We start from the raw sequence: 22,683 nt of genomic DNA on the forward strand, positions 1-22,683 counted from the left end.
TCAAGTTTTGAACAAGATGGAGAAAATTTGCATGCAATTAAATTTGTCTCTGAGCCATTGGTACTCATAAAAAGAGCCATATCTGGCTCGCGAGCCATAGGTTCCCAACCCCTGGTATATAGTATAGTATACGTCATATATGAAGGAATAGGTACAGTGACTAAAACGTCAGAATATGATGTCCAGGGATGAGACGGCGTTGTTCATATTGACGGGCCATTAATAACAATAATGTAAAATGGTCTTGCGGGCCGGATATGATTACACGGCTGGCCGGACGTGGCCCGCGGGCCGGGAGTTTGACACGTGGTTTAGTTCTTTGAAATAATACAGTGGAAGTATAGTTATAGTTCATCCCCGGATACGATGTTTTCTCCTTACAGTGTATAATGTCTTTTCGGCTCCTCTTAAAAGCGTTTCCCCCACTATACGACATCATTTGCGTGCCCGAAAGCTGCAAAACTCGAGTTTCATCTTTAAGATCCATGTCCGCCATTGAACAACGTCTTATAAATTGTCTATCTCTTATTGGATGCGTCCCAGCGTCACGAAAATGCCAAAATACTAATGGTTGAACTACCCCCCACAATGCCTATTGGATCGGTTTAGAATCCTGTGTGCCTCGTGAAGGCGTTGCGAGTCTGTGATACAATACTTCGTTTGTTGTATTGTATTGGCTATGGGTCCCAAGATTTGCAGTAATGCTAAAGGGAAGAGCAAAAAACTTCATATCCGAGGAAACAAAACTCATCAAGGAAAACGAAAAAGGCACACTAATGGCTAATAATTATTGTCGAATCTTATCAACAATTGACTTATTATTAAAAATAGGCAAAGAAATCGAATCTTCACAAAAATCCCCACATCCACCCGGTACTCCACTCTACCAGCTCAAGTCACGTCTCACTAAAGGTAAAATGTCATTATTCCTTTAGGCCGACCTGTGTATTTATGTCATTAAATCATGCATGTACATTACACATAAGTAGTACTATATGTACAGGGAGTGCAGAATTATTAGGCAAGTTGTATTTTTGAGGATTAATTTTATTATTGAACAACAACCATGTTCTTAATGAACCCAAAAGTCTCATTAATATCAAAGCTGAATATTTTGGAAGTTGGAGTGGGGCTTTTTTAGTTTTAGCTATTTTAGGAGGATATCTGTGTGTGCAGGTGACTATTACTGTGCATAATTATTAGGCAACTTAACAAAAAACAAATGTATACCCATTTCAATTATTTATTTTCATCAGGGAAACCAATATAACAGCTCAACATTCACAAATATACATTTCTGTCATTCAAAAACAAAACAAAAACAAATCAGTGACCAATATAGCCACCTTTCTTTGCAAGGACACTCAAAAGCCTGCCATCCATGGATTCTGTCAGTGCTTTGATCTGTTCACGATCAACATTGTGTGCAGCAGCAACCACAGCCTCCCAGACACTGTTCAGAGAGGTGTACTGTTTTCCCTCCTTGTAAATCTCACATTTGATGAGGGACCACAGGTTCTCTATGGGGTTCAGATCAGGTGAACAAGGAGGCCATGTCATTAGTTTTTCTTCTTTTAGACCCTTTCTTGCCAGCCACGCTGTGGAGTACTTGGATGCGTGTGATGGAGCGTTGTCCTGCATGAAAATCATGTTTTTCTTGAAGGATGCGGACTTCTTCCTGTACCACTGCTTGAAGAAGGTGTCTTCCAGAAACTGGCAGTAGGACTGGGAGTTGAGCTTGAGTCCATCCTCAACCCGAAAAGGCCTCACAAGCTCATCTTTGATGATACCAGCCCATACCAGTACCCCACCTCCACCTTGCTGGCGTCTGAGGCGGACTGGAGCTCTCTGCCCTTTACCGATCCAGCCACGGGCCCATCCATCTGGCCCATCAAGACTCACTCTCATTTCATCAGTCCATAAAACCTTAGAAAAATCCGTCTTGAGATTTTTCTTGGCCCAGTCTTGACGTTTCAGCTTGTGTGTCTTGTTCAGTGGTGGTCGTTTTTCAGCCTTTCTTACCTTGTCCATGTCTCTGAGTATTGCACACCTTGTGCTTTTGGGCACTCCAGTGATGTTGCAGCTCTGAAATATGGCAAAACTGGTGGCAAGTGGCATCTTGGCAGTTGTACGCTTGACTTTTCTCAGTTCACGGGCAGTTATTTTGCGCCTTGGTTTTTCTACACGCTTCTTGCGACCCTGTTGACTATTTTGAATGTAACGCTTGATTGTTCGATGATCACGCTTCAGAAGCTTGGCAATTTTAAGAGTGCTGCATCCCTCTGCAAGATATCTCACTATTTTTGACTTTTCAGAGCCTGTCAAGTCCCTCTTCTGACCCATTTTGCCAAAGGAAAGGAAGTTGCCTAATAATTATGCACACCTGATATAGGGTGTTGATGTCATTAGACCACACCCCTTCTCATTACAGAGATGCACATCACCTGATATGCTTAATTGGTAGTAGGCTTTCGAGCCTATACAGCTTGGAGTAAGACAACATGCATAAAGAGGATGATGTGGTCAAAGTACTCATTTGCCTAATAATTCTGCACTCCCTGTATATTCCTCTCTCTAGTTTGAGTTATTTCATATCTTAATCAGAAGTACCGAGTGATTAGAACTCATAAGGAAATTACCATAAACGAATACCATACTAGGGGCAGCACGGCGGAGCAGTGGTTAGCGCTTGTGCGGCACAGTTCATGTCATGGGAACCTCCTGCGTGGGTTCAAATCCAGCTCCAGACTTCCTGTGCGGAGTTTGTATGTTCTCCCCGTGCTTGCGTGGGTTTCCTCCGGGTACTACGGTTTCCTCCCACATTCCAAAGACATGCATTTCAGGTGGATTGGCCGGTCCAAATTGTCCCTAGGTGTGAATGGGCGAGTGAGTTGTCTGTCCCCGTGTGCCCTGCGATTGGTTGGCAACCAGTTCAGGGTGTCCCCTGCCCACTGCCCGATGATTGCTGGGATGGGCTCCAGCACCCCCGCGACCCTACTGAGGATAAGCGGTGCAGCTAATGAGATGAGATGAGAATACCATACTAAAATAAAAACAATCAAAAATGAGGGGGAGAAGTCAAGGTGAATATGAAATCGACATATATTAAATCATAAAAATCTTAGATGATTAGAATAATGTGAAAAGTGTGGTTGTCAAGGGGACATACCTGTCATTTTTTTTCCTTTCTGTTAATTTCCCACTAAAGCCAAAAGAGAACGGCAGTTTCGAGAGTGGTGTCCTTTCGGGCCCCCGGTGTTGCGGAATGCTCTGCCCTCTGAGATTCGATCTGCAACCTAAGTGGAAATGTTTAAATTTAGGCTTAAAACACACTTCTATTCTATAGTTTATGATATTTCCTGTTGACAATATCTGTGTATTATTTGTTAATACAACATCCATTGCAGCTTGGTCATCCTGGAAGGGGGATGACCTCATGTTTGGCCCCTTCTCAAGGTTTCTTCATTTACCTCATGTTGAGATTTTGAGTTTTTCCTTGCCCTCATGTAGGTTTTAGATCAGGGGATGGTGTCATAATAGTCTGTGGTTTGCAATAATCTGTGGTCTGTGCTGCCCTCTGAGACTTAGGGATCACAAATAAACATGACTTGACCAATCGGAAAAATGAAATGAAAATGAAATGATCTGCATTTCTATAGCGCTTTTCAAGTCAATGACTTCCCAAAGCGCTTTACAATGTGCTCCACATTTCCCAATAGCAGCCTTGTATTGCAAACCTGCTTATTGGGGGTATTAGGGGTTCAGTGTCTTACCCAAGGACACTTTGACATGTAACACGGACGAGCCGGGATTCGAACTGGGATCCCTTGATCCCAAGACGAGCGCTCTACCTCCTGAGCTACTGCTATAAAAATATCAATCAATCCAACTATAGGTTTCTATCCCCTGCTATATAGTAATTTCACCTTGCGTTCCTCACCTCAGAATGTATTATCATATCCCGTGGTTCTCCTGTGATTAGTGTGATTCACAACAAGTTTTGGGAAAGTTATAAATGTTATAGTGCCAGATCAATTGACAATCCATCCATTATCTTCCGCTTATCCGGGGTCGGGTCAGGGGCCAGCAGCCTTAACAGGGAAGCCCAGACCTCCCTATCCCCAGCCACTTCTTCCAGCTCATCCGACGGGATCCAGAGGCGTTCCCAGGCCAGCCTAGAGACATTGTCTCTCCAGCGTGTCCTGGATCGTCCCTGGGGCCTCCTGCCAGTGGGAACACCTTTTGAGGGAGGCGTCCAGGAGGCATCCTTACCAGATGCCCGAACCACCTCAACTGGCTCCTCTCCATGCGGAGGAGCAGCGGCTCTACAGAGAGTCTCTCCTGGATGACCGAGCTTCTCACCTTGTCTCTAAGAAGGAACCCAGCCACCCTGCGGAGGAAACTCATTTCAGCCACATGTATCAGGGATTGTGTTGTTTCGGTCATTACCTACAGTTCATGACCGTAGGTGAGGGCAGGAATGTCGTCTGGTAAATCGAGAGCTTTGCCTTTTGGCTCAGCTCCCTCTTCGCCACGACGGACCAATTGACACTATTCCCCTTGACAACCACACTTTTCACATTGACACTAAGACATTTGTGAGCAGTGCTCCTCTAGGCTGTGCGCAATTGCGCACTGCGCGCACATTCTCAGCGCACAAGAAAATCTAGCCAGCGCACAAAAATCAGGGCTCAAAATTACTAATTAAGAAGCGACTTAAGTCAAAGTTACAGTGCATGAAGGTCAAAATACACGGGTTCCCCTGACGTTGTGTCCTAAATGCGGTATTTTGAAGTCGAGTCGAAGTAGAACAAAGTTGAGTAAAGTTAGTAGAGTTTGTCGAGAACCGGCTTCTTCGGCTCGGCTCACTAAAAGGAACCGGCTCTTTCGGGTCCTAAACGGCTCTTCGGGTTGTTTTTGCTTCTTTAATCCCAACACGACCAAATATTATGTAAAATAAGCACAAAATGACTTAAAGGAATGGGGGAATAGAACAAAAAAGAAAAAAATACCAAGATGAAAAAGTAGTGAAAAGCTGAGAAAAAAAGAAGGAAACATTTAGAGAAAAGCCAGAAAAAAAAGAAAGAAATGTAGGAAAAAAGTAAATAGAGAACAAAAAGAAAAAAGGAACAGCTCGGAAAAAATAAACACAATAAGATTTTTTTTAAAAGGATTTTTTTTAAAAAAGTAGAAAAACATGGAAAAAACAAGAAAACGTTTGTGTTGCATTCAAATAATTTCCAATTATATCAAGAGAATCTTGTTGCCAACATTGTACTTCCACTAAAAAATGTGATTAAGTACAGTTCTGTATCTTACAACCAACTCAATAAGCCCCCAAAAATGTTAATATTATGCGACAAAATATGTCAGGAAATAAAAATAAATGGATATCTTGTGAAAAAATTGTAAGAACAAACGAGGTTTGTAGGGCGTACAACCTTTGCAATCGTACATGAGTCAATTCATTCAAAAGAGAAAAATCATTTAGCATTGCCAGAAACTCAGCAAAATGTAACTTGATGTCAAGTTTTGAACATGTTTGATAATTATTTATCTTGCCACACTTGGGATTATGGTTGCTCACTGTTGTTTCAAGCGTTGCTCACCGACTTTGTATGAACGCTCAGACCTGTGGAAAATTACAGGCAACATTGTTTGTGAGTACTGCAATTGGCTGGCAACCAGTTCAGGTTGCCCCCTGCCCACTGCCTGAAGATAGCTGGGATGGGCTCCAGCACCCCCGCGACCCTACTGAGGATAAGCGGTGCAGATAATGGATGGATGGACATTTGTGAGTAAATATATACCTTGTGTATTATTGTTCCTCTGCAGTTATATTTTTGGTGTCATTTGTGGGGATTTTAATTGTCAATGTCTGTTCAACTGTTGATTTAAAAGTATATTTTTTGTACGACATGTGGTTGAAAAAAAGCATTTTGTAACAATACAAATTTGCTTTACGACTAAAGTAGAAGTCAAACTTGAAGTCTATTTGTTTTGCTACATTCACACACCATCGGAATTCACACCATCAAAGATGCGTTTTTTCTAAGGGAAGAAAAATGTGTCATCCACACATAAATGTTAAACAATTCCAATTCAGAATAAACACATAGTTTTGCGCTTTCATCGGGAGCCAAATCCACCAACCGAACATTTAACAACCTTGGATTGTTCCATCAACGTCACAACGAAAAACGAAAAACCCCGAATTTCCGAGTCAACCTGAATCCAACGCCTGGCTGCCAGCATTCTAATTAGGCGTCAGGTGAATGTTAAACATGGAAGAAGAGCCATTTCTTGACAATTAAAACAAGTTTTACAAACGCTCGGTCATGGCGAAGCAGTACGACATTTTATTCCGGATTCTTCTACTCGGTGATTCGGGGGTCGGCAAGACTTGTATGCTGCGTCGCTTCACGGATAAAGAGTTCGATACTGGGCACATCTCCACCATCGGTAAGGAGACGGGAAGCCATCAGACTCGTTTGACGTCTCTTCGACACTGACATCATTTCGACCTTTATTAATGTCACTCGCGTGGAAAGCTGGAATGTCAGCTGTTGAGAAACCTTTCTAATCATTTTTGCTGAAAAGCTGTGTTTACTTTTTCGTTAACTGGGGAAGAAAAGCTGATTTACTTGTTGGCCCGGCAGGTTTAAGTCATGAGTGCTGTAATGTGCTTGCGCGAGGATGTCTACGTTATGAATGTTTTTATAATTGTGTTTTCTTTCGCTTTCTTTACTTTAAAGACGTGTGAATTATAAACATATTTATTACTATAATTTATTACCCGTATAGTTACTCTACAGCAGGGGTCTCCAACTCTTTTTAAGCTGCGAACTACTTTTTTGTGACTTAAAAAAATGGCACCTAAATAGTTTTTCATTTCTTAAATAACTTATCTTGTAGTACTTACGAAGTTGAAACTATGTTATTACCAGGTTATTTATTGGAAGTGGAAATAACAGACAGAAAAAGAAAGTAAGAAAGAGATAGAGAGAACGATGAGAGAAAGAAAAACGAATAAGAAGAAAGGAGAAAGTGAAAGTGAGAAAAAGGGATCAAGAGAGAAAGATAGAGAAAAGGGATAATGACAGAGAGAGTATGAGCGAGAGAAATTGAGGGAAAGAGAATATATATAGAGAAAGGAAAGAAAGAATGAAAGAAAAAGAAAATGGAGAACAAGAGTTACACGGAAAGAGAGAGAGAGAGAGAGAGAATGAGAAAGAAATGGAGAAAGAAAGACAATAAAAAAGAGAGAGATACATGGAGAAAGAAAATGAGAGAAAATAATGGAGAAAGAAAGAGAATGAGAGAGAGAGAGAAAGCAATAAATAAATGGCGATAAGAGACAAAAATAAAGTAGGAAAGAGAGAGAAGGAGAGAAAGAGAGAGAGAAGATAAAGAAAGATAGAGAATGATCAAGCAAAATTGAGGGAACTATAAATAGAAATAGAGAGAAAAAGAATGAAAAAAGGAAATGGAGAACAAGACTGACAGAGAGAAAGAGATAAATGAATAGAGAGAATGAGAGAGAAAGAAATAGAGAAAGTAAGAAAATGAAAAAGAGAGATATATATATAGAGAGAGAAAAATAGAGAGAGAATGAGAGAAGATGAGAGAGAAAGAAAGAAGGGAAGAGAGAGAGAAAACGATATGAAAAGAAAGAAGAGAAAAAGAAAGAGTAAATGTGAGACAAAAGGGGGAACGAGAATGAGAGGGAGCAAGAAAGAGAGAGAAATGGAGAAAGAAAGAGAAAATGAGAGAAAAAAATAGAGAAAGAGAATAAGAGAGAGAGAGAGCAATAAATGAATGGAGATAAAAGAGGGAAAAATAAAGAAGAGAAGAGAGAGAATGAGAGAGAGAGAAAGAAGGGAAGAGGGAGAGTGAGAGAGAGAGAAATGGATAAAGAAAGAGAGAGAATGAGCAAGACAAATTTACGGAAAGTGAAATAGATATAGAGAGAAAAAGAAAGAATGAAATAAAAGAAAATTGAGAACAAGAGAGAGGGAGAGAGAGAGGGAGAGAGAGAATGAGAGAAAATGAGAAAGAAGGAAATAGTAAAAGAAAGAGAAAGAGAGAGAGAGATAAATGGAGAAAAAGAGAGAAAATGAGAGAGAAAGAAAGAAGGGGAACAGGGAGAGTGAGAGAGAGAGAAAACAAAATAGAAAGAAAGAAAGAAAAGGAAAGAGTAAATGTGAGACAAAAAGGGGAACGGGAATGAGAGAGAGCAAGAAAGAGAGAGAGAAAGAGTGGGGAAGAATGTGAGAGAAAAAAAATGGATCAAAAGAGAGAATGTGCGAGATAATTTAGGGAAGGAGAAATAGAGAACGAAAGAGTGAAAGTAAAACAAAAGGGATAACGACAGAGAGACAGAGAGAGAGATAAATGGAGAAAGAGAGAGAGTGAAAAAGAGAGTGTCGTGACAAAAAGTTAGCAGACACCAGGGCAGACAAAAAATGCCTGCCCAGCCATAAAGTTGCCTGCCCCATTTTTCACAACTTGAAACACAATAAAAACACAATAAAACCCATTGTTGCCAAGTATTAAAGAATATATAACAGAACAACACTTTAAAATTAACTTTATTATAAATCTACTTATAACATTCGTTGCATATATATATGACATGGCTGTTTTCCATCTGCCATCAGTATGTACCTGTATTTACTCATACGTTTTGTAGCGTCATCAATTTTGTTAGCTTCTTTTGAATCTTTCTTCTGAGGCTGAGGTTTTGGCTTGATTCCAGACCACTTATCCATTTTTCTTTTGTTCTCTGTGCGCCTACTTTGGAAAATGATTTGTAAATGCGCGACCTTATAACGCTCGGGAAAGTCCGGAAGCAAAGTTATTCGATGACGGCGTCTGATCGGCTGCCAAGTATGCAAATTGCCAAACGAACCGAAATTCTGAAATTTCCAAACCGAACGAAGATTTTGAAATCGGAATAAAGTAAACGTTTGATTTGAAAAAAAAATATTTAGGTTTTTTTTTTTTTTTTCCTTGGAAAAAGTTGTCGGCCACCCTGGGCGGAGACGTTTTGTAAGTTGTACGTTTGACCTAAAAGATGTACTCCCCGGAAAGAGCAATAAATAAATGGAGAAAAAAGAAAGAGAAAAAAGGAAAGAGAGAATGAGAGAGCAAAAAGGAAATGGAGAGAAGGAAATAAGAAGAAAAAAAAAGAGAGAGAGAGAAAGTAGGGTTAAATTGACCCAGTTAACCACCAAAAGAAATCCTTTTACTAGAAAATCACAATGACCAAGCACTGGTGAGCTATTTTCAGAACAGGTCCGCAGACACCTCGGCCGTCCTCAGGGGGGCACCATGTTGGAGACCCTTGCTCTATAGTAAAAGTAACTAGTTACCAGGGAAAGTACCTATTTCCGTTACTTTAAAAAGAAGTTGTATGTAAACACGCACAAAAACATAAAGACACACAAAAAAGGTACGTAAACACGCACTAAAACGTATGTGAACATGCACAAAAACATACGTAAAAACGCACAAAAAAGTATGTAAACACACACAAAAATGTATGTAAAAATGTATGTAAAAAGGCACAAAAACGTACATAAGGACGCACAAAAACGTAGGTAAACATGCACAAAAAGGTACGTAAAAACACTAAAATATATGAAAACACGCACAAAAACATACTTAAACATGCACAAAAACGTACGTAAACACATACAGCTTATGCAAGATCCCACAAAAACGCATGTAAACACGCAGAAAAACGTACATAAAAACGTACATAAAACCCACAAAAACGTACGTATGCACGCACCAAAACGTACATAAAAACCCACAAACACAAAAAAAATGTACGTAGAAACACACAACAACATACATAAAGACACATAAAAAAAGGTAAGTAAACACGCACTAAAACGTATGTAAACACGCATAAAAATGTATGTAAAAACGCACAAAAATGGACAAAAACGTATATAAAAACGCACAAAAGTGTATGTAAAAAAAAAAACCTTGCTTTATAATAAAAGTAACTAGTTACCAGGGAAAGTACCTATTTCCGTTACTTTAAAAAGAAGTTGTATGTAAAATAATTTGAAATTTTCTGAAAAGTAATCGAGTCAGTTGAATAGAGAATAGATTGGTAGTTGTGTTACAGAACCTTGTAATATTTATTGAACCTCACCATCAACAGATTTATCCTATCCTAACAAAAACATATGTAAAAACACACAAAAACATACATCAAGACACACAAAAAAGTACGTAAACACGCACTAAAAAATATATATAAAAACGCACAAAAACGTACAAACACGCACAAAAACGTATGTAAAAACCCACAAAAACGTACGTAAGTACGCACAAAAACGTACGTAAAAACGCACAAAAACGTATGAAAACACGCACAAACACGCACAAACACGCACGTAAACATGCACAAAAATGTACGTAAAAACGCACCAAAAACGTACGTAAACACATAAAACGTACACAAGATCCCACAAAAAATGTATGTAAACACGCACAGAAACGTACGTGAAAATGTACATAAAACACACAAAAACGTACACAAGCACGCACAAAAACGTATAAAAAAACACACAAAAGCATACGTAATCATACACAAAAATGTACGTAAAAACGTATGTAAACACATAAAGCGTACACAAGGGGCGGCAGTAGCTCAGGAGGTAGAGCGATCGTTTTAGGATTAAGGGATCCCAGTTCGAATCCCGGCTTGTCCGTGTTACATGCCGAAGTGTCCTTGGGTAAGACACTGAACCCCCAATACCACCAATAAGCAGGTTAGCGCCTTACATGGCTGCACAGATCACGGCCGCTATTGGGAAATGTGAAGCACAATGTAAAGCGCTTTGGGAAGTCATTGACTTGAAAAGCGCTATAGAAATGCAGATCATTTCATTTCATACAAGATCCCAGAAAAACGTATGTAAACACGCACAAAAACGTCCGTGAAAACGTACATAAAACGCATAAAAATGTACGTAAGCACACACCAAAACGTACGTCAAAACACACAAAAATGTACGTAAAAACGCACAAACATATAAAAAATGTACGTAAAAACGCACAAAAACACATCAAAACGCACAAAAACGTAGGTAAAATGCACAAAAATGTACGTAAAAATGCACAAAAAAGTACATAAACACACAAAACTTAAACAAGATCCCTCAGAAACGGTTGTACACACGCACAAAAACGTCTGTAAAAACATACATAAAATGCACAAAAACGTACCTAAGCACGCACCAAAACGTACGTCAAAACGCACAAAAACATACATAAAAACGCACAAACACATAAAAAATGTACGTTCAAATGCACAAAGCACATTTAAACTCACAAAAACGTACGTAAAAACACACAAACACCTAAAAAATTTTTGCAAAAACGCACAAAAACATGCGTAAAAACACAGAAAAACGTACATAAAAAGGTTAACCACGTGGCTGCAGGCTATGGTTCGCCAAAAGTCCCTATTGTTACTTTTATTTACACCATGAGTTCTGTGACTGAGGCTTCCGGTGCTTGTAAATTTTGATTTTTTTTTTCCCACTGTGACCTTCTCTAGCCACTCATTTTAGCCACTTGGCTCATGGTTGTAATTTTAGCACTTAACTGACGCTTAGCTTCCACAGCTGAGGCCTGTATTTCAATACTCTGATAACAACCCAAAAACGGACACAAAAACACCGACTGAAAAAGCCACCTAAAAAACGACCCCAAAAATAACAAAAAAAGCAATCCCCCTCAGAAAAAGACGAAAAAATGACCCCAATACAATGGAAAAAGAAACCAAAAAACGACCGAAAAATGTCCTGCGATACCAGAACCTGCTGTTCATCTTTTTATCCACCGTTTCTCTCTCTAGCCACTCAAATCAGCCACTTGGCTCCTAGGCATGGCATAACACTATTGTTATTGTAAGCTTCTCTTAATGATTAACTCAAAAATTGGGATAAAGAAAAGATGGGAAGGAACTGCTAATCCATTAAAAGAAAGGGAACAGAGCTAAAAACGATGTAAAGAAATGTTGAGAGTTAAAATTATTATAATTCAATAAGATTACACACTAAAATGGCATTCTCTTATTTTTACCTTTATTGAGTCTTATGTCGAAAATATAAACTTGTCATTCAAACTGACTTTTAGGGGTTGTTTGAAACAAATGGCCCAATAAATGGGTTTCAAAATAAAATGACTTATTCTAAATGTTTATTTTGTAGGATGTAATCTTAATAAAGTTGTGTTAAATAAATTGCCCAAGAATATTTTAGTTAGAATTCAAAATGACAATTTCTTTGTGGTTGTTATAAACCGATGACTTGCGTTAGGCATCATGTCATAAACATGAGGAATACCTGGAATATGACAATATTATTATTATTTTTTTAATTTGTTTATTATTATTTATTTGTTAATTTTATTGTTTGTTAATGCAACATTCATTGCAGCCTGGTCATCCCGGAAGGATGATGACCTCATGCGTGGTTCCTTTTCAAAGTTTCTTCATTTACTTCATTTCTAGGTTTTTGAGTTTTTCCTTGCCCTCATAAAGGTTTTAGATCAGGGGATGGTGTCAAAATAGCCTGTAGTCTATACAGTCCTTTGAAACTTCTTGTGATTAAGGGCGTCACAAATAAACATGACTTGACTTGACTTGACTTTACCTGTTTTTAAGTGGGGTCAATCAAATTTACTCAATGCCCCTGAACGCATCACTATTAGGTTCTTCACTTGGGCGGAGTAAGTTGCACTAAAATTATTTCAACTGTTGCTTGAATTTCTTTCCTAGGTGTGGATTTTAAAATGAAAACACTTGAAATAGATGGAATCAAAGTGCGGGTACAAATATGGTGAGTTTTTGATTTTTATCCCTCTGTGTGAACCACTATTCATTTGAATTTTCGTTTCAGGGACACGGCAGGGCAGGAACGCTATCAGACTATAACCAAACAGTACTACAGGCGTGCACAGGTGACCAAAAGCTTGGAAGAATACTTGTCTTTCTAACACTGTGGTGAATAGATTTTTAGGAGTATAATCTCTCAGGACCAGAGCGGAAACAGGACCCACTCGCGTAACGTTACTCACAATTTTATTGGCAAGAAGGGAAAGGATTGCACACACAATACGGAGATCACTGGTCGTGGGGAGCAGGTTGCTCAGACGCGGAAGTGGTATTTCCGTGGCGAGCGATGGCGGTGTCGGGAACGGAAAAAAGGGGTCAGTCGCCGGGAAAGAAGAGCAAAAACGTGATCGGGATCGGAAACAAGTCGAAAGCCAGGGGAGGAGAGTAGACGAGGTCGAGATCAAAACAGGTTGTTATACGGGACGGGAGAGCAGACGTGGTCGAGATCAAACAGATCGTAGCGGGAGACAAACAGGAGCAAAAACACGGGATAGGCGAAAAAGGGCTTGCCGTGTGAAAACAGATTCGCAGACAGACCGACAAAAGGGGACTGACAGGACAGAGTTTAAATACTGGCAGGAAGCCAATCTGTCAACAAGCTGCAGCTGGCGCCAGATGGGCGGGCCAATTGGGCGCCATGGCAACAAATGACATAATCTTCACTGTGTCAAGATCCAAATTTCGCAAATATAGTTAATTAGGAAAACTGCTTCCAAGTGTTATCTTGTGAAAGTTTTCTCCTCTTTTCCCCTTTTTTATTACAGTAGAGCAGGGTTTACCAACGTGGTTCCCCGCAGCCACCAGGTTGCCCCCTGAAAGAACTGCAGAGTTGGACCGGTTTTGAGAATAGCTCACTAGTAATGGGTCATCGTGATTTTCGAGATCAACATGATCAATGTCTTCCAAAATGCTTTCTAAAAACAGCCTATCATTTATATATGTAAATCACTCAATGGCCTTAAACAAGTGAGTGACTGACAGAGCCTTTTTGTAATACTACTATAATTACAACTTGATAGTAACATGACAATATTATCGTATCGTAACGACATAGTAATGACCTACGTTTTCATTTTAGAAACGCATATCAAACTGGTAGCCTTTCCCACAATGAAGTTCTCTTCATTCATTTCAGAATGACTGAATTACTTCCCACAATGCCCAATCAGTTCAGAATCGTGTGCGATTCATGACTTTGCGAGTTGGCGGTACCATGGACCAGTTGAATATCTGACAATATCCTCCCAGCCTGTTTCAATAATAATATCTACAATTTGGTACCATGGCTAAACATAGTGTAATGATAATATCTAAAGCATTTTAATGTGTCGTCTGTATCTCCAGTGGTCTGGTGGATAAGATTTGACACGATCCACGCTGTGATCTGGGTTTGATTTCTGTGGCATTCAATGAATGTTATGCTACAGGATGTAATTGCGATTGATCAGCGATATACAGTAATTGACTGATCACTGCTCAATTACAGCACTTTTGCATTTATTGTGTAACATTAACCTTTACTGTAATTTTAATTCTATACGCCTTATAGTCCGATGCGCCTTATTTATGAAAAAAATCTCACAAAAGACTATTTTTTTTGTTGGCTGCGCCTTAAAATCTGGTGCGGAAAATGTGGTAATTTGTCTAAATGCTTGATATGACTTTTGTGGTCCTCAGCTGAAAAGGTTTGGACACGCTAACAGGTAGCCTAAGCTAAGATACGTTGCCGATATAATAGGTAGTATGAACTCGGTAGTAACAGTAATAAACGTTTAATTTTTTTTAACTGATGTGAAGTGTGCGCTGCAAACCCGAGCATGTTTGATGAGTGCCTCGGTCTAATCTTTTCGCTTTAATGCATATACCACAAGTGATCAGGAGTGTTGGCTGGCTCACTAACGTTCTTTCACGGATTCTGGAAAACAAACTCACCTCATGACATTTTAGCACCGAACTAGCAGAAACGGAAGCTTGGTTTCTCGAGTTTTAATATTCTTTTGCCTCTAGTTTTGGCTGCAATTTCACGCAGGCTATCGAAGGGTCCATAAGGATGCTCTGTTTTAATCTGTCTTTTTGGACCCCACCCACCCACAGGGTATTATTTTCGTCTACGATATCACGAGCGAGTCCTCTTTTCAGCACATTGTCAAGTGGGCCTCCGACGTGGATGAGGTAAGCCAGTAAGAATTTTACATTGTAAATAGAACGTAAATAATTGCTGCCGTTTTCTTCTTTGGTGTCATGGCCGTCGCAACAGTACGCACCAGAAAAGGTGCAGAGGATTTTGGTGGGAAACAAATCGGACGAAGAGTCCAGGAGACGAGTGATGAGGGAAGACGGGAGCAAGGTTTGAGTTAAAACATGAATACTTATATACTGTAAAGAAAATACGTATTTGAACACATGTCGACTGTGAGAGGGATAAACTAAAAAGAAAAATCCAAAAATCACAATGCATGATTTTTTTTAACAATTTATTTGTGTGATACAGCTGCAAATAAATATTTGAACACCTGAGAAAAATAAAGTTAATATTTGGTACATTAGCCTTTGTTTGCTATTACAGAGGTCAAACATTCCCTGTAGTTTTTCACCAGATTTGCACGCACTGCAGGAGGGATCTTGGTCCACTCATCCACACAGATCTTCTCTAAATCAGTCAGGTTTCTGGGCTGTCGCTGAGAAACACGGAGTTTGAGCTCCCTCCAAAGATTTCCGATCGGGTTCAGGTCTGGAGACTGGCTGGGCCATGCTAGAACCTTGATATGCTTCTTACAGAGCCACTCCTCGGTTTTCCTGGCTGTGGGGTCGGGTCGTTGTCGTGTTGGAAGACCCTGCCACAACCCATCTTCAATGCTCTGACTGAGGGAAGGAGGTTGTTCCCCAAAATCTCACAATACACGGCCCCAGTCATCTTCTCTTAAATGCAGTGAACTGGTCCTGTCCCATGTGCAGAAAAACACCCCTAAAGCATGATGCTACCGCCACCATGCTTCGAAATAGGATTAGTGTTCTTTGGATTGTACTCTTCATTCTTTCTCCTCCAAACACGCTTAGTGGAATTATGACCAAAAAGTCCCATTTTGGTCTCATCTGACCACAAAACCTTCTCCCATGACTCCTCTGTATCCAAATGGTCATTTGCAAACTTAAGATGGGCCTTGACATGTGCTGGTTTAAGCAGGGGAACCTTTCGTGCCATGCATGATTTCAAATCATAGATAGATAGATAGATAGATAGATACTTTATTCATCCCCGAAGGGAAATTCACATTTCCAGCAGCATCCCTGAGCTGAGAACAATACAATAATAAAGCAAAAAGAATACAATATAGAAATACCCAGTGTGACGTGCAAATCATAATGTCTTTGTGGATTACCTACAGTAACCCTGGAAACGGTGGTCCCAGGTCTTTTCAGGTCGTTGACCAACTCCTGTCGTGTGGTTCCGGGCTGATTCCTCACCTTTCTTAGAATCACTGAGATCCCACAAGGTGGTATCTTGCATGGGGCTCCATTACGATTGAGAATGACCATCATGTTTAGCTTCTTCCATTTTCGAATGATTGCTCCAACAGTGGACCTTTTTTTCACCAAGCTGCTTGGCAATTGCTCCGTAGCTCTTCCTAGCCTCGTAGAGGTGTACAAATTTGTCTCTGGTGTCTTTGGACAGTTACAAGTTAAAGTTATACTGATTGCATGGGGTGGACAGGTGTCTTTATGCAGCTAACCACCTCAAACAGGTGTATCTGATTCAGGATGATACATGCAGTGCAGATGGACTTCTAATGGACAGACTAACAGGTCTTTCAGGGTCAGAAATTTAGATGATACACATGTGTTCAAATACTTATTTCCTGCTGTATCATACAAATAAAGTGTATTTTGAATTCTGGATTTTTCTTTTTAGTTTATCTCTCTCACAGTGGACATGCACCTACAATGAAAATTTCAGACTCCTCCATTAATTCTAAGTGGGAGAAATGGCAAAATAGCAGGGTGTTCAAATACTTCTTTTCTTCACTGTATTCGTTGCATCCCTAATTTTTGTTTGAAAAAAGACAAAGTGTCACGAGGCGTGGTGGCGTGGAAGGGGACCGGACCAGAACGGAGGCAGGAGGCATGAAGGGAGAACTCAAATGCGTTGACGATCCATAGGTTTTATTTAATAAAATAAAAGTCGCCCAATACTCCGGGGCAAAACAGAACAATACAGAGTTCCTCCGGCACGAACTCAACAGGACAAGGCATAACAGACTAAAACAGGACAAGGCATAACAGACCGGGATTGTGAATAATGAGTAGTAATGAACCCGCAACCGCAGAGCCCACCATGCAGCCTTAAATACAGACCCACCATTAGTGGAACTGCTTTCAGCTGTTGCCCAGGGGGCGGGGCAGACTGGTCACCAAGGCGACCGTGACAGAGCCCCCCTCTTAAGGGACAGCTCCCGAGGTCCCAAAAAAGAAAAAATTACAACCTCACGCCCCGGAATGGTTCGACGCTCACGATTGGGGCAACCCCGCTCCCTCCTCCGAACACGCAGGAACGGGGAGAGGCAGGCGCCATCTGCGTCGGGCGGATCGGAATCGGCGCTCGGCAGGGGGGGGTCCGGCGGGCAAGCTGGACAGGGGATAACAGACAGGCAGAACCGACGAGAACAGGACAGGCAAAATCAGGGCAGAATCAGAACGGGTAAACAGGACAGGCCTCTACAGAAGAGTCGCACTCAGGTCAGGCCGATGCAGAAGAGTCGCACTCAGGACAGGCCGATGCAGAAGAGTCGCACTCAGGACAGGCCGATGCAGAAGAGTCGCACTCAGGACAGGCCGATGCAGAAGAGTCGCACTCAGGACAGGCCGATGCAGAAGAGTCGCACTCAGGACAGGCCGATGCAGAAGAGTCGCACTCAGGGGGGTCAGATTCAGAAGAGTCGCACTCAGGGGGGTCAGATTCAGAAGAGTCAAACTCAGGGGGAGCAGATTCAGGAGTGGCGATTCAGACAGGACAGACGGCATCAGAACAGGCAAGACATGAGAGGGTCAAAATCAGAACAGACAAGACATGAGAGGGTCAAAATCAGAACAGACAAGACATGAGAGAGTCAAAATCAGAACAGGCAAAACATGAGAGAGTCAAAATCAGAACAGGCAAAACATGAGAGAGTCAAACTCAGGACCGGCAAAACAGGAGAGAGTCAAAACCAGAACCGGCAAAACAGGAGCAGCGTAGTCGGACTGACAGGCAGCGTAGTCGGACTGGCAGGCAGCGTAGTCGGACTGGCAGGCAGCGGCGTCGGCCCGGCAGGCAGCGGCGTCGGCCCGGCAGGCAGCGGAGTCGGAGTCGGCCCGGCAGGCAGCGGAGTCGGAGTCGGCCCGGCAGGCAGCGGAGTCGGAGTCGGAGACGGGCTGGCACGCAGGGGAGACGGAATAGCAGGCAATCGGCACGGGAGTCGGGCAGGCAGGCATGAGAGTCGAACAGGCAGGCGTCAATTCTTCCTGGGACCCCATTCGAGGCACAGCAAGGGCCACGACGGGCGGGGCCGTGGTTCGAACGGGCAGGGAAGGCCAACTCAGTAGGCGCCTGCCGAACTGCGCTCTCCAGCTCTCCCCAAGTCGCGCTGGGATCGTTCGCTGAGTTCTAATGTTGGCTGGTTCATTCTGTCACGAGGCGTGGTGGCGTGGAAGGGGACCGGACCAGAACGGAGGCAGGAGGCATGAAGGGAGAACTCAAATGCGTTGACGATCCATAGGTTTTATTTAATAAAATAAAAGTCGCCCAATACTCCGGGGCAAAACAGAACAATACAGAGTTCCTCCGGCACGAACTCAACAGGACAAGGCATAACAGACTAAAACAGGACAAGGCATAACAGCCTAAAACAGGACAAGGCATAACAGACCGGGATTGTGAATAATGAGTAGTAATGAACCCGCAACCGCAGAGCCCACCATGCAGCCTTAAATACAGACCCACCATTAGTGGAACTGCTTTCAGCTGTTGCCCAGGGGGCGGGGCAGACTGGTCACCAAGGCGACCGTGACACAAAGCTTAAACGAGGGGTTACAGTCGTAAATATCAGATTATGTCTTCACTATTTCAGTAGATGTGACTTTAAATATGAAATGTAATGTTGCAGCTGGCGGAAACGTACGGAATGGACTTTTTTGAGACCAGCGCATCGACAAGCCACAACATTGACAAGGTACGGCAGTTTAGTCCACCGCAAACTTTGGCCGGCTTAAGATATTTGAAAATTAAGAACAAATATTTCTATATAATCTTTTATTAAGATTATATAGATTTGATCACTATGGAATCTATTTTCCTTTCAAGGCAAGGTATAAGATTCACAAAAACATCAATCTATTATTGTCATGTCTTATTTCGAATCCATGTTTTTCGAAAATGGTATTATATTTTACTGTTTTATTATTATTTTTTTCGCAGGAATTTTTTTGGGGATCATTTTTATTAAGATTATATAGATTTGATCACTATGGAATCTATTTTCCTTTCAAGGCAAGGTATAAGATTCACAAAACCATCAATCTATTATTGTCATGTCTTATTTCAAATCCATGTTTTTAGAAAATTGTATTATATTTTACTGTTTTATTATTATTTTCTTCGCAGGAATTTGTTTTTTGATCATTTTTCCATCATTTTTTGGGGGGGCAATATTTGGTCGCTTTTTCCTTATTTATTTTTTTACGTTAGGTATTTGAGTCTGGGAATATGCCTGGGATGTCAAGACCAGAACAGACACAGGACCCAATTGCATTTCTCACAAGTTTATTAAAGGAAAGAAGAAGGGCTGTGCCCACAGTCTGGTGTTCGCTAGGCGCGGGAAGCAAGTCGCTCTCGTACTTGGATTGTGATCCGAACATGGAAGTAAATCTTTCGTAGGGGGCAATGGCGGTGTCAAGGACGGAAAAAATGGTCGATAGCCGGGACAGGAGAGCAAAAACGTGGTCGGGCTCAAAAACGGTTCGTAAGTCGGGACGGGAGAGCATACGTGGTCAGGAACAAAAGCCGGAGACAGACTGGAGCAAAAACGGGACAGGTGGGAGTCAGGGTCGAAAGATGCTTGTCTGAGGTTCGCAGACGGACTGACAACAGGGGATTGATAGGACTGATTTCAAATAGTGACAGGGAGCCAATCAGAACCCGCGGCGGTTGGCGCCAAATGAGCGGGCACAGGTGAGTCACATCAGTAATCATGACATGGGATGTTTTTCGGTGACTGTTTTTTTTTCTGTGTTTTTTTTCAGTTGGGGTTTTTGGTTCGGGTTTTTTTTCCGTTTTGGGGGTGATTTTTCTGTCATTTATCGGTCATATTTGGGACATTTTTGGGTCATTTTTTGGTTGCTTTTTCAATTATTTTGGGGTCATTATTACATCTTTTTCTGGGGGGATTCCTTTTTTTTTGTTATTTTTGGGGCCGTTTTTTAGGTGGCTTTTTCGGTCGTTGTTTTTGTGTCCGTTTTTGGGTTGATATCAGAGTATTGACAGATCAAGGATTTTCTGTAGTGCAGTGGTTAGTACGTATGCCTAACACTGAAAAGGTCCCTGGTTTAAGACCGGGTGGAAACATATGTAGGCTTGGGGAGTGATGGGAGCCACCAGGATGTATTTTCCCAAGACTCATCACAAGAAATGGTGCCCCTACGATCCTAGTGGTTAAGGGATCCAGCCAACCAACCAACTCCACATTATTTAACTCAGAGTTTTATCGGCACCTCATTCAATAAAGTGACGGCTAGGCCGGCCATTCATGAGTTTGAGAATATCATTATCCGTCATTGGAAAAAAATCAATACAGTTTGAGTCCATTTTTGTGAATGAACGCAGGAAATTTGAATCAAAAGCCAACCTGATCAAGCGAGCGTTTTTCATTCATGCCATTCATCTTTCAGTCATTCAATCGCGTGACAGAACTGGTGCTGCAAGCTCACAAGCGAGATGTGGACAACCTTCTGGGATCTCTGGACGATTACCTTAATAAAGCCGGCCTGGACGAAAGCGGACAGAATAAAATGGGCAGCAAAGTCTGCGGCTGCGCCAGAATCTTTTAGGACAGCGATTTCCTTCGGTTGGTCCTTTTATTTTTTGCACTGTCCTTCACAGCTACTTTCCCCACTTCTAACCCTCTCGCTTTTTCCAAGTTATTTATAGTTTGTTAATTTATAATGCGTCGACGGGGTTGTAAAGTGAGACGATGAATAATTGAACGCTTGAAACGTGAGGCTTTACTCGTTGACGGACGTGTTCAATGCGATCCGTTTGTTTTGTTTTATCTCTAAATGCGGTACAGAAACCCTGCTTGCTATCCGCTGCTGCCAAAAATGGAGGAAATCGTATATCAAAAAGGTTTGGTAGTGCTTTTAGATGCCACAAGAGGGTGCCATTTTTAATGAATATGACTGGCCTGGGTAATCGAAACTTATCACTTTTACTTTAGCATAGCTTCTTGACACCAAAATCCCACAAATCGTGCCATTGCGGAACTTTTTTTTGTTTTTTGCTTTAATTTTGTTTGGCATGTGAAAAAAATGAGCTAAAAGACTACTCAGGTTTAAGGAGCCTTTGCCACAATTGTCATTTTAATGAAATGTTTTGAAATTGTTAAAATGTGACGTGAAACATTTTTTAAATGGATTGAAACAGGTTACTGTGGTTTTCTTTAAATGTGGCCAAAAGTGATTAAAGATGTTAAATGTTTTCTGACGTTGCTCGTTAATTGATCTTTCCTGCATTTTTGGAAAATATCTTTTTATTGTAGTTCTGCAAGTTGTAGTTGTATTGTATTCTTGTATTGTAAAATCTTGTCACAAATAACCCAGATCGGATTAGGAAAGTACTACCATATTTTCCGCACTATAGGGCGCACCGTGTTATAGGGCGCACCCCCAAAAAATAGTTTTTGGTCCTATATCTTCCATAGATAAGGCGCACCGGATTATAAGGCGCTACAATGGGAACGTCGACAAAACAGTCAGATGATTCAGTCCAACTGATTACCCCCTTAACATTCCCAAAGCTTGCAAAGAAGCAAATACGTGTCGTAGACACGTGCGGATGCGGTGTCCGTACGATGTCACTTAAATGCATCCTTCCATCATTCGGAAGGTTAAAGTCTTGGGATTCAAGAAATGCCAAACATTTCTATGTTTCTATTTTCGCTCACAACTTTACTGTGCATATGACAATAAACACTTGGAATTGAGTTTAATTCACTCAACTCATCACAGCAACATCAAGATAGTTCTAAAACAAGATACCGGGAAATATAAAGCCGCATAACTCACCCAAGTTCTCACGTTCAATAATGATACGCAATCATGGTCTTACAACCGTGAGTGAAGTAAATCCAGGAGAGTAAAATATTTACAAATACAGACTAATGAAACATGTTTCTTTATGGCGTATTGTAGCAAGCTTGCTACGCCATTGCTAAACTCGGCCGATTGAAGGGTTTGTTTTGGGCATCTAGCCAATCCGAGGCTCCGAATAACTTAAGCCAATAGTGATCGATTCAAATGATGATTGACACATTGGTTAGCCAATGAAACACCGGTATATAAAGCTACGCCATTGCTAAACTCGGCCGATTGAAGGGTTTGTTTTGGGCATCTAGCCAATCCCAGGCTCCGAATAACTTTAGCCAATAGTGATCGATTGAAATGATGATTGACACATTGGTTAGCCAATAAAACGCCGGTATATAAATCCCAGCATACACCGCGGACTACTCCTT

The 22,683-nt window shown here is 41.3% G+C and overlaps 1 protein-coding gene across 1 annotated transcript; it reads left to right on the forward strand.

The window, feature by feature from the left end:
• The first annotated feature begins 6,222 nt into the window (after positions 1–6,222).
• Positions 6,223–21,716, forward strand: LOC148352074 (ras-related protein Rab-15-like). Its single transcript, XM_088353924.1, has 7 exons — positions 6,223–6,462; positions 12,806–12,866; positions 12,927–12,987; positions 15,017–15,094; positions 15,180–15,269; positions 19,063–19,128; positions 20,843–21,716. Exons 1-7 carry the CDS (start codon positions 6,339–6,341, stop codon positions 20,999–21,001), a joined length of 639 nt encoding a protein of 212 aa, XP_088210050.1. The 5' UTR covers positions 6,223–6,338; the 3' UTR covers positions 21,002–21,716.
• Positions 21,717–22,683: the final 967 nt, after the last annotated feature.

This window comes from Urocampus carinirostris, chromosome 15 (genome assembly GCF_059441175.1).
Source record: "Urocampus carinirostris isolate Australia breed hairy pipefish chromosome 15, RoL_Ucar_1.0, whole genome shotgun sequence".
Classification (NCBI taxonomy): domain Eukaryota; kingdom Metazoa; phylum Chordata; class Actinopteri; order Syngnathiformes; family Syngnathidae; genus Urocampus; species Urocampus carinirostris.

What these genes read in the sequence shown, in the direction of transcription:
- LOC148352074 (XM_088353924.1), top strand. Translation starts at nt 6,339, where the DNA reads ATGGCGAAGCAGTACGACATTTTATTCCGGATTCTTCTACTCGGTGAT. An exon ending in AAAGTGCGGGTACAAATATG is followed by an intron (nt 12,867 to 12,926) that starts GTGAGTTTTTGA and finishes TTTTCGTTTCAG; the next exon opens with GGACACGGCAGGGCAGGAAC. An exon ending in CAAGCCACAACATTGACAAG is followed by an intron (nt 19,129 to 20,842) that starts GTACGGCAGTTT and finishes TTCATCTTTCAG; the next exon opens with TCATTCAATCGCGTGACAGA.